General features: G+C 34.0%; 1 protein-coding gene across 1 annotated transcript; it reads left to right on the plus strand.

Moving 5' to 3' along the window:
- The first annotated feature begins 3,648 nt into the window (after nucleotides 1-3,648).
- On the plus strand, nucleotides 3,649-12,683 carry LOC147547275 (NAD(P)H-quinone oxidoreductase subunit H, chloroplastic). The gene is made up of 2 exons (XM_086672727.1): nucleotides 3,649-6,858; nucleotides 7,927-12,683. The coding sequence occupies exon 1, from the start codon at nucleotides 5,123-5,125 to the stop codon at nucleotides 6,302-6,304; it is 1,182 nt and encodes a 393-aa protein (XP_086528853.1). The 5' UTR covers nucleotides 3,649-5,122; the 3' UTR covers nucleotides 6,305-6,858; nucleotides 7,927-12,683.
- The last annotated feature ends 302 nt before the right edge of the window (nucleotides 12,684-12,985 follow it).

Raw genomic sequence — 12,985 nt, forward strand, 5'->3', positions numbered from 1 at the left:
ATCCACCGAGTTTGTCAACTTTTTTGGAAATGTTAAAAGGAAAGATCTTTTTGTGCACAACAGAAAAACTCTCCTCGGAAGAACTGTATAATCATTGGATTTATACTAATGAAGAAAAAAAAAATAACTTAAGTAACACTTTTTTAAATAGAATTGACGCTCTAGAGCAGGGGTCTCTTAATCTGGACATACTCGAAAAAAGGACTAGATTATGCAATGATGAGACTGAACAAGAATGCTTGCCTGAAAGATATGACCCTCTTTTGAACGGACCCTATCGCGGAACAATTAAAAAATTGTATTCAGACTCAAGTATGCATATGAATGATTCTTTAATCACCTCGAAAGACGATTCACCTTGGATAAATAAGTTTCATAGTATTCTTGCCACAAATTACCAAGAATTTGAACAAAAAAAAGATACATTTGATGGAAAATCATTACTGTCAGAACAAGGAAAAGTTGATTCAGAAAATGAAACGAAATATTTCTTCGATGTAGTTACAACTGATGAAAATGATCAAACAATTAGAAAAAAATCCATTGGAATAAAAGAAATCCGTAAAAAGGTTCCTCGATGGTCACACCAATTGATCACGGGTTTGGAACAAGAAGAAGGAGATGACCCTGGGGAAGAATCGACAGAAGCAATGGATCGTGAGATTCGTTCAAGAAAATCCAAACGTGTAGTCATTTTTACGGATACTAAACAGATAACCAACACTCATAATAGTACGAAGGATACTAACAGTATTGATCAAGCAGAAGAGGTAGCTTTACTACGTTATTCGCAAAAATCGGATTTTCGTCGAGATCTAATCAAAGGATCCATGCGTGCTCAAAGACGTAAAACAGTGACTTGGGAACTGTCTCAAATAAATGTGCATTCCCCACTTTTTTTTGACAGAATAGACAAAACTCTTTTTTTTTCTTTTGATACATATACATCTAGAATGTTGAATCTCATTTTTAGGAATTGGATGATGAAAAGCACAGAATTCAAAACTTCAGATTCTGAGGAGGAAGAGATCGAAAAAAGTGAAAACAAAAATAAGGAAAAAAAAGAGGAAAATGAGCGGATAGCAATAGCGGAAAGCTGGGATACTATTATATTTGCTCAAGCAATAAGGGGCTCTATGTTAGTAACCCACTCAATTCTTAGGAAATATATTGTATTGCCTTCATTGATAATAGCCAAAAACATCGGCCGTATGTTATTATTTCAATTCCCCGAGTGGTATGAGGATTTGAGGGGGTGGCGTAGAGAAATGCATGTTAAATGTACCTATAATGGTGTTCAATTATCCGAAACAGAATTTCCAAAAAACTGGTTAACAGACGGTATTCAGATAAAGATACTATTTCCTTTCTGTTTGAAACCTTGGCACAGTTCTAAGTTACGATCCCACCATAGAGATCCAATGAAAAAAAAGAAAGAAAAAAAAGAAAATTTTTGTTTTTTAACAGTCTGGGGAATGGAAACTGAATTCCCGTTTGGTTCTCCCCGAAAACGACCTTCCTTTTTTGAACCCATTTCTAAAGAACTTGAAAAAAAAATTAGAAAAACGAAAAATAATTTTTTTCTAGTTTTAAAAGAAAAAAAAAGGGGGTTTATAAAGGGCTCGGAAGAACAAGCACGATGGATTATAAAAATAGGTTTATTTATAAAAAGAATAATGAAAGAGCTTGTAAAAGTAAACCCAATTCTCTTATTTGGATTGAGAAAAGTATATAAATTGAGTGAAAATCAAAATGGAAAAAATTCTATAATAAAAAATCAGATTATTCATGACGCGTCCAGTCGAATTAAATCAATGGATTGGACAAATTATTCACTGACAGAAAAAAAAATGAAGGATCTGTCCGATAGGACAAGTACAATCAGAAATCAAATCGAAAAAATAACAAATGACAAGAAAAAAAAATGGAGAATCCCAGATATAAATATTAGTTCTAATGATAGAAGTTATGATGATAAAAGATTAGAATCGCCAAAAAACTTTTGGCAGAGATTAAAATTAAAAAGAGGAAGTACTAGATTAATACGTAAACGGCACCATTTTTTCCAATTTTTGATTGAAAAGATATACATGGATACCTTTTTATATCTTATTAATATTCCCAGGATCAAGGTACAACCTTTCCTTGACTTAAAAATAAAAAATTTTGATAAATACAGTTACAATGATGAAACAAATGAAAACGGAATTGATGAAACAAATGAAAACGGAATTGATGAAACAAATGAAAATAGAATTTTTTTTATTTCGACTATAAAAAAGCCACTTTCTATTTCTAATATTAGAAATAAGCATTCCCAGAATTTTTCTGGCCTATTTTCCTTGTCACAGGCATATGTTTTTTATAAATTATCACAAACCAAAGTTATTAACAAATATCACTTGAGGTCTGTACTTCAATATCACGGAATATCTCGTTTTCTTAAGGATAGAATAAAGGATTTTTTTGGAACACAAGGAACATTTGATTTTGAATCAAGGCATAAGAAACTTCGGAATTCGGGAATGAATGAATGGAAAAACTGGTTAAGTAGTCATTACCACTATCAATATGATTTAGCTCAGACATACATCGTCTCCATTAGTGCTGAAAAAATGGCGAAATAGAGTCAATCAAAGTCGTACGGTTCCAAATCCAAAGAAAGCCTCAACAAAATTGTATTCATATGAAAAAAACCAATTAATTAATTCTGAGAAAAAAAATGATTATGTCATGGATTCATTACCGAGTCAAAAAGAAGACAAATTGAAAAAACAATACAGATATGATCTTTTATCACATAAATATATTAATTATGAAGAAAGGAAGGATTCATATATTTCTGGAGTGCCGTTACAAATAAACAAGATTCAAGAAATTCCCTATAAGTACAACACATATAAACCCGAATTTGATTATGTGCCGGGAGATATAGCTATTAGTGATTATCCGGGAGAAGATTTTATTATTGATACGGATAAAAATCCCGATAGAAAATATTTTGATTGTAGAATCATTTATTTTTGTCTTAGAAAGAAGATCGATATTGAGGCCTGGACCAATATGGATACTGGAACCAACATTAATAAAAGTACTAAGACCGTAACTCATTATTATCCAATAATTAATCAAATTGATAAGAAAGACCTTTCTTATCTCGCGATTCATAAACAAATCAAGCTATCCAACAAAAAAAAAACATTTTTTGACTGGATGGGAATGAATGAAGAAATACTAAATCGTCCCATATCAAATCTGGAACTTTGGTTCTTCCCAGAATTTTTGGGGCTTTATGATGCATATAGGATTAAACCATGGATCATACCAATCAAATTACTTCTTTTCCATTTTAATGGAAATCAAACCACTAGTGAAAATAAAAACATCAACGGAAAAGAAAAAAAAGATCTTCATATATCATCTAATGAAAAAAAATATCTTGAATTAGAAAATAAAAAAGAAAAAGAGCAGTCAGTCCAAGAAGATCTTGGATCAGATCTACCAAACCAACAAAAAGAGGATAAAGACGATTATGGTGGATCAGACATTAAAAAGCGTAGAAAGAAAAAGCAATCCAAGAGCAATACGGAAGCGGAACTAGATTTCTTATTGAAAAGATATTTGCTTTTTCAATTGAGATGGGATGAGCCTTTGAATCAAAAAATAATCAATAATATTAAGGTATATTGTCTCCTGCTTAGACTGAAAAATCCAAAGAAAATTGCTATATCCTCTATTCAAAGAGGAGAAATGAGTCTGGATATAATGCTGATTCAAAGGGGTCTAACTCTTACAAAATTGATCAAAAAAGGAATATTGATTCTCGAACCAGTTCGCCTGGCTATAAAATGGGATGGGCAATTTATTATGTATCAAACTATAACTATTTCACTGGTCCATAAGAGTAAAGACCAAACTAATCGAAAATGCCGAGCAAAAGGAAATGTTGATAAGAATTTTTTTGATGAATCCATTACAAAACAAAGACATGAAGGGGTCCTTGGAAATAGAGATGAAAATCATTATGAGTTTCTTGTTCCTGAAAATATTTCATCTCCTAGACATCGTAGAGAATTGCGAATTCGAATTTGTTTAAATTCGGAGAATATTAATGTTGTGGATAGAAATAAAGTATTTTGCAATGAGAACAGCATAAGGAACTGCGGTCCATTTTTGGATGAGAGCAAGCATCTTGATAGAGATCCAAATAAATTCATTAAATTGAAATTATTTCTTTGGCCAAATTATCGATTAGAAGATTTAGCTTGTATGAATCGCTATTGGTTTGATACCAGTAATGGAAGCCGTTTCAGTATGTCAAGGATATATATGTATCCACGATTGAGAATAAGTTGATGATAAATTACCTATATATAATGTGTCATATCTAGGATGGTATATGAAGGCAAACAGATATACACACGTGTTGTATTATATTTACATTACTGATACATGATACTGATTCAATGACCTAAGAATCTTCTTAATCTTAGGTCTCATTTTTTATATTTTTTTGGGGGGGGTGAGGGGCTATACTTTATGTATCTATATCCGAATCAAATTGCAAATTGATTAATGAAATTTGATAGAAAAGATAGTAATAGTATATGAATAAATTCATAGTATTGTGTATACCAGATTAAAATGACTAGCATTATTTTTACTGATCGATAAACTCCATATCTGATATCTGTATAAAAGAAAGAAAAAAGGGGGGTAGAAGAATTATTTTTATGGTAAAAAATTCATTAATCTCGGTTATTTCGCAAGAAGCAAAAGAAGAAAACGAAAACAAGGGGTCTGTTGAATTTCAAGTATTCAGCTTCACCAATAAAATACGGAGACTTACTTCACATTTGGAATTGCACAAAAAAGACTATTTATCTCAGAGAGGTCTACGGAAAACTCTGGGAAAACGTCAACGGTTGCTGGCTTATTTGTCAAAGAAAAATAGAATACGTTATAAAGAATTAATTGGTCAGTTGAATATTCGGGAGCCAAAAACTCGTTAAGTTAATTTGAAAATTCATTTTTAATTATTTGATTTTATTAGATCTTGAATTTTGATGAACTTCATTTCGTTTTCAGCAATTCATGGAATAATGAATCGGGGAAAAAACATATGACTGTACCAGCTACAAGAAAAGACCTCATGATAGTCAATATGGGCCCTCACCACCCATCAATGCATGGCGTTCTTCGACTGATCATTACTCTAGATGGTGAAGATGTTATTGACTGTGAACCCATATTGGGTTATTTACACAGAGGGATGGAAAAAATTGCGGAAAACCGAACAATTATACAATATTTACCTTATGTAACGCGTTGGGATTATTTAGCTACTATGTTTACCGAGGCAATAACGGTAAATGGACCAGAACGGTTGGGAAATATTCAAGTCCCTAAAAGAGCCCGCTATATCAGAGTCATTATGCTGGAACTGAGTCGTATAGCTTCTCATTTGTTATGGCTCGGCCCTTTTATGGCGGATATCGGTGCGCAGACTCCTTTCTTCTATATTTTCAGAGAGAGAGAATTGATATATGATCTATTCGAAGCTGCCACAGGTATGCGAATGATGCATAATTATTTCCGTATCGGAGGCGTAGCTGCTGATCTACCTTATGGCTGGATAGATAAATGTTTGGATTTCTGTGATTATTTTTTAACAGGGGTTGCTGAATATCAAAAGCTTATTACGCGCAATCCCATTTTTTTGGAACGAGTTGAAGGAGTGGGTGTTGTTGGAGGAGAGGAAGCAATAAATTGGGGTTTATCAGGACCAATGCTACGAGCTTCCGGAATCCAATGGGATCTTCGTAAAGTTGATCATTATGAGTGTTACGACGAATTTGATTGGGAAGTGCAATGGCAGAAAGAGGGAGATTCATTAGCTCGTTATTTAGTCCGAATCAGTGAAATGACAGAATCCATAAAAATTATTCAACAAGCTCTGGAAGGAATTCCGGGGGGACCCTATGAGAATTTAGAAGTCCGACGCTTTGATAGAGCAAGGGATTCCGACTGGAATGATTTTGAATATCGATTCATTAGTAAAAAACCCTCTCCTACTTTTGAATTGTCGAAACAAGAACTTTATGTGAGAGTGGAAGCCCCAAAAGGCGAATTGGGAATTTATCTGATAGGAGATCAGAGTGTTTTTCCCTGGAGATGGAAAATTCGTCCGCCGGGTTTTATCAATTTGCAAATTCTTCCTCAGCTAGTTAAAAGAATGAAATTGGCTGATATTATGACGATACTAGGTAGTATAGATATCATTATGGGAGAAGTTGATCGTTAAAATGATAATTGATATGACAGAAGTGCAGGCTATCAATTCTTTTTCCAGATTGGAATCCTTAAAAGAGTTTTATGGGCTCATATGGTTGCTTGTCCCTATTTTTACTCCTGTATTGGGAATCACAATAGGGATACTAGTAATTGTGTGGTTAGAAAGAAAAATATCCGCAGGTATACAACAACGTATTGGACCTGAATACGCGGGCCCTTTGGGAATTCTTCAAGCTCTAGCGGATGGGACCAAACTACTTTTCAAAGAGGATCTTCTCCCCTCTAGAGGAGATATTCGTTTATTCAGTCTAGGGCCCTCTATAGCAGTCATATCAATTTTACTAAGTTATTCAGTAATTCCTTTTGGATATCGCCTTGTTCTAGCCGATCTTAGTATAGGTGTTTTTTTATGGATTTCCATTTCAAGTATTGCTCCTATTGGACTTCTTATGTCAGGATATGGATCGAATAATAAATATTCCTTTTTAGGTGGTCTCCGAGCTGCTGCTCAATCCATTAGTTATGAAATACCATTAACTCCATGTGTGTTATCAATATCTCTACGTGCGATTCGTTGGGACATGTACTTTTACCTATTTCTTTCTAGGAAAGAAGTTGAATGTAGGGAATAAAGATCTTCCGTTTTTTATTCATCATTCGGGGTGATGACCTAAACCAGATAGTTATATGAGTGAAAGAAAACTGCTTCTAAATTTGCAGTAAAAAGATTAAGTCTCATTCCCTATGTACAAGAGTTCAGCGGAAATAAACAGTATAAATTACCCCAAGATTGGTTGATTAGTCATCATGATTTGAAGCGGGTAGAAAAGATCAACTGGATGGAGTTTTAACGGTTGTATGTATTGCCATACCGGGGATCAAGCAAAAATGAGTGGACGGTTAGGAACACCAAAATACACAAAGGATTAGTAATGGAGATAATGTAAGTTATCCAAATGGGTATTTCTGCATAAAATAAACGGAATCCTAATGGGGGCTTTAAGTTGGTAGAAATGATCAAGCAGTACTTCCCCACGATCCCGATCCCGAGTATGCTCCTATCCACTAGTTAAAGAAATAACTATCAGGAACGAAGTAATCCTTTATTTTTAGAGCCCTCCTCTCTTTTTCTGAGAAAGAAGAATAGGAACGAAAGAAATAGAATTGCAATAAGAAAATGAAAAATACGAAATATTTTCTATTCTTTCTTTTCTCTATCCATATTCATAGAGATAGACAGGTAGAGTTCTTATCATGATTCATGAGCTAATGTCTAATTCTTTTTTTCGTAATCGAAATAAATGGGTCGAAATATCTATTGTTGATCCAAGGAGTATTTTATTAAAGGATTAAGTAATTTTATTACTGAACAAAGAAAAATAGAAATTTTAAATTATAAAGGATAAGATCAATTCGGAAGCATTTTTTTGGTATTATAGCAGACGGAATTGCATTGGTCTAATTTGGGGCTCTTCGATGCATCTTTACTCTATCTACCCTACTAACATATCGGGATAATACTGAATCAGTCCTTAGATTTATTTATGGCCATCGAGGAGCCGTATGAGGCTGAAGTATCATGTACGGTTCTGGAATAGCGATGAAAGCAGTGATGTTATCACCGACTATGATTATCTAACAGTTCAAGTACAGTTGATATAGTCGAGGCGCAGTCAAAATATGGTTTTTGGGGGTGGAATTTGTGGCGTCAACCTATAGGGTTTACAGTTTTTCTAATTTCTTCCCTAGCAGAATGTGAGAGATTACCTTTTGATTTACCAGAAGCAGAAGAAGAATTAGTAGCAGGTTATCAAACCGAATATTCAGGTATCAAATTTGGTTTATTTTACGTTGCTTCCTATCTAAATCTCCTAGTTTCTTCATTATTTGTAACAGTTCTTTACTTAGGTGGTTGGAATTTCTCTGTTCCGTACATATTTATTCCTGAGCTTTTCGGAATAAACGAAGTGGGTGGGGTTTTTGGAATGACAATTGGTATTTTTATTACATTAGCTAAAGCTTATTTGTTCCTGTTCATTCCTATTACAACAAGATGGACTTTACCTAGGATGAGAATGGACCAACTATTAAATCTTGGGTGGAAATTTCTTTTACCTATTTCTCTAGGTAATCTATTATTGACAACTTCTTTCCAACTCCTTTCACTATAAGGGCATACGAGATTCTATTCCCGATTTATAACTTCTCTCAAACAAGAGAAAGAAACAGCAAATTATTCATAGAAATTCGCCATATGTTCCCTATGGTAACTGGGTTCATGGATTATGGTCAACAAACAGTAAGAGCTGCAAGGTATATCGGTCAAAGTTTCATGATTACCTTATCCCACACGAATCGTTTACCCGTAACTATTCAATATCCTTATGAAAAATTGATCACATCAGAGCGTTTCCGTGGTCGAATTCACTTTGAATTTGATAAATGCATTGCTTGTGAAGTATGTGTTCGTGTCTGCCCTATAGATCTACCCGTTGTTGATTGGAAATTAGAAACCGATATTCGAAAAAAACGATTGCTTAACTATAGTATTGATTTCGGAATCTGTATATTTTGTGGTAACTGCGTTGAGTATTGTCCAACAAACTGTTTATCAATGACTGAAGAATATGAACTTTCTACTTATGATCGTCACGAATTGAATTATAATCAAATAGCTTTGGGTCGGTTACCAATGACAGTAATTGAAGATTACACAATCCAAACCATTATGAACTCTACTCAAATAAAAACAGCCACGGGGAAACCCTTTGATTCAAGAACGATTACCGATTACTAAGATTCCGTTTTGATCTAAAGCTAAAAGAGCGAAGCTTCTTTTATTTTACTCGATGAATAACTAAAAATCCGAACTCTTGATTGATGAGAATGACGGTTTGCTTTGGATTCAAAATCCATTCACATATCCGTGATTATTTCGAAATCTATAAATGTATAAGTAATCTATAAAATAGAATAATATCGAATTTCGAACGACTCTTTCGGACTCTTTCGGATAGATAAATGGAATTAATAACTCTATCTACACCAACTCACACCCCATATAGGATGAAATTCAATAAGTAACTTATCCTAAAAAACGGGGTAACTTCTTTTGTTTTTTTTTTTTTTTCTGATTTGGTCAATAAGATTATGAAACATTTCAACTTATTTATCTCTTTTTACATATAATGGATTTAACTGGACCAATACATGATTTTCTTTTAGTATTTTTGGGATCGGGTCTTATATTAGGGGGTCTAGGAGTGGTATTACTTACCAATACCATTTTTTCTGCCTTTTCATTGGGATTGGTTCTTGTTTGTATATCCTTATTTCATATTCCATCGAATTCCCATTTTGTAGCTGCTGCGCAGCTCCTTATTTATGTGGGAGCCATAAATGTCTTAATCATATTCGCTGTGATGTTCATGAATGACTCAGAATATTACAATGATTTCCATCTTTGGACCGTTGGAGATGGAGTAACTTCACTGGTTTGTACAAGTATTTTTGTTTCACTAATTACTACTATCCTAGATACGTCGTGGTACGGGATTATTTGGACTACAAGATCAAACCAAATTTTGGAACAGGATTTGATAACTAATGGTCAACAAATTGGGATTCATTTATCAACAGATTTTTTTCTTCCATTTGAACTCATTTCTATAATTCTTTTAGTTTCCTTGATAGGTGCAATTGCTATGGCGCGTCAGTAATAAATACCTATAATTATAAATCTAATACCAGTATCTTTCTTTGTTTTGTACTTGTTATATTCGAGTCAATCAAACCGACCAAGGCTTAATTGTTGTTCATATTGAAATGAAATGAATCCAGATTGATGAGGATTTGTTTAATGATGCTTGAACATGAACTTGTTTTGAGTGCCTATTTATTTTCTATCGGTATTTATGGATTGATCACAAGTAGAAATATGGTTAGAGCACTTATGTGTCTTGAGCTTATACTGAATGCCGTTAATATAAATTTCGTAACATTTTCTGATTTATTTGATAGTCGCCAATTAAAAGGCGACATTTTCTCGATTTTTGTTATAGCTATTGCCGCCGCTGAAGCAGCTATTGGACCAGCTATTGTTTCGTCAATTCATCGTAATAGAAAATCAACTCGTATCAATCAATCGAATTTGTTGAATAAATAATGCTAATTATATTAATGTGTTAATCATACAAATAACGAAAAAAAATTCACTAATTCAAATTAGCATCATGTACGGCATAAACAAAGATACGACCATGTTTGCTAAAACGTAATAAATCAAAGTATCTTGGCCCTCTCTCATGAGCAGATCCAGAAGTCGATTTATTAGAAAACAATTCTGGTAAATCATTGATTCGTCTGGTGTCTACAATATCTGATTCAGTTATTATTTGACTAGATCGAAAATTTATGACGTTCAAAAAATGGATAGATCCAATGTCACATTCAGTAAAGATTTATGATACATGTATAGGGTGTACTCAATGTGTCCGAGCCTGCCCCACAGATGTATTAGAAATGATACCTTGGGACGGATGTAAAGCTAAGCAAATTGCTTCTGCTCCAAGAACAGAAGACTGTGTAGGTTGTAAGAGGTGTGAATCCGCTTGTCCAACAGATTTCTTGAGTGTCCGGGTTTATTTATGGCACGAGACAACTCGCAGCATGGGTCTATCTTATTGATACGTTACAGAAAACTTCACTTGAATCCATTTTTTTTCTCTTTACCGACAAAACTCCGTACTCGATAAAATCTATTATTTCGAGCACGGGGTTTTCTGGTCAAAGTGTATCTTATCTTGTCTTTACCACGAATGATTTTCCTTGGTTAACAATAATTGTTGTTTTGCCGATATCCGCGGGTTTTTCAATTTTATTTCTTCCCCATAAGGGAAATAAGGTAATTCGATGGTATACTATATGTATATGCCTAGTAGAACTTCTTCTAACAACCTATGCATTCTGTTATCATTTCCAATTGGACGATTCATTAATCCAATTAGAACAGGATTATAAATGGATAAATATTTTTAATTTTCACTGGAGGCTAGGAATTGATGGAATTTCCATAGGACCCATTTTACTGACGGGATTCATCACTACTTTAGCTACTTTAGCGGCTCGGCCAGTTACTCGGGATTCGCGATTGTTCCATTTCTTAATGTTAGCAATGTACAGCGGTCAAATAGGATCATTTTCTTCTCGCGATCTTTTACTTTTTTTCATCATGTGGGAGTTAGAATTAATTCCTGTTTACCTACTTCTATCCATGTGGGGGGGGAAGAAACGTTTGTACTCAGCTACAAAGTTTATTTTGTACACTGCTGGGGGTTCTATTTTTCTCTTAATGGGAGTTCTTGGCATGGGTTTATATGGTTCTAATGAACCAACATTAAATTTTGAAACATCAGCTAATCAATCGTATCCTGTAGCATTAGAAATAATATTCTATTTTGGGTTTCTTATTGGTTATGCTGTCAAATCACCGATTATACCTCTACATACATGGTTACCAGATACCCACGGCGAAGCACATTACAGTACATGTATGCTTCTAGCCGGAATCTTATTAAAAATGGGGGCGTATGGATTGGTTCGGATCAATATGGAATTATTACCCCACGCTCATTCTATATTTTCTCCCTGGTTGATGATAGTAGGCACAATGCAAATAATCTATGCAGCTTTAACATCTCCCGGGCAACGCAATTTAAAAAAGAGAATCGCCTATTCCTCGGTATCTCATATGGGTTTTACAATTATAGGAATTGCTTCCATAACCGATACGGGACTCAATGGAGCCATTTTACAAATAATTTCTCATGGATTTATTGGTGCGGCGCTTTTTTTCTTGGCAGGAACGAGTTACGATAGAATACGTCTTGTTTATCTCGACGAAATGGGAGGAATAGCTATCCCAATGCCCAAAATATTTACAATGTTCAGTAGCTTCTCGATGGCCTCTCTTGCATTGCCGGGAATGAGTGGTTTTGTTGCCGAATTGGTAGTATTTTTTGGCATAATTAGCAGCCCAAAATATCTTTTAATGCCAAAAGTTTTTATTACTTTTGTAATGGCAATTGGAATGATATTAACTCCTATTTATTCATTATCTATGTTACGCCAGATGTTCTATGGATACAAGCAATTTAATGCCCCAAACTATTCTTTTTTGGATTCTGGACCACGAGAACTATTTGTTTCGATCTGTATCTTTCTACCCGTAATAGGTATTGGTATTTATCCGGATTTCGTTCTCTCATTATCAGTTGACAAGGTCGAAGCTATTTTATCTAATTACTTTTATAGATAGTTTTCATGAATAAGACATAAAATCAAACAATGTTGTGATTTCAAAAACCGTTCGTTGGCCAATGAAATAAAAATAAGACTTAGTTTTTCCTATTTTAAGTAAAAAAAAAAACGAAGTGAATTCTAATCGGATACGTTTGGCCTTTTGAGAACCATTTGAATCACTACTCGATCCAAATGGTTCTCAAAAACTCAGACAAACTTTCGTTACATATGCTATTCCTATGTATTAGGTCGCTTCTTCAATTAGCTGTTAATGTGAATGAACCATAACTATGTAGCCCTATTCCTAATAGATTGACCCCAAAATAACATATCCAAATTATAAGAAATCCCATAGAAGCCACAATTGCGGAATTCGCACCTTGCAAATTTG

The sequence above is a fragment of the Eschscholzia californica genome, unplaced genomic scaffold, assembly GCF_041429995.1.
Source record: "Eschscholzia californica isolate CP2 unplaced genomic scaffold, dmEscCali1.0.p SCAF_307, whole genome shotgun sequence".
NCBI lineage: Eukaryota > Viridiplantae > Streptophyta > Magnoliopsida > Ranunculales > Papaveraceae > Eschscholzia > Eschscholzia californica.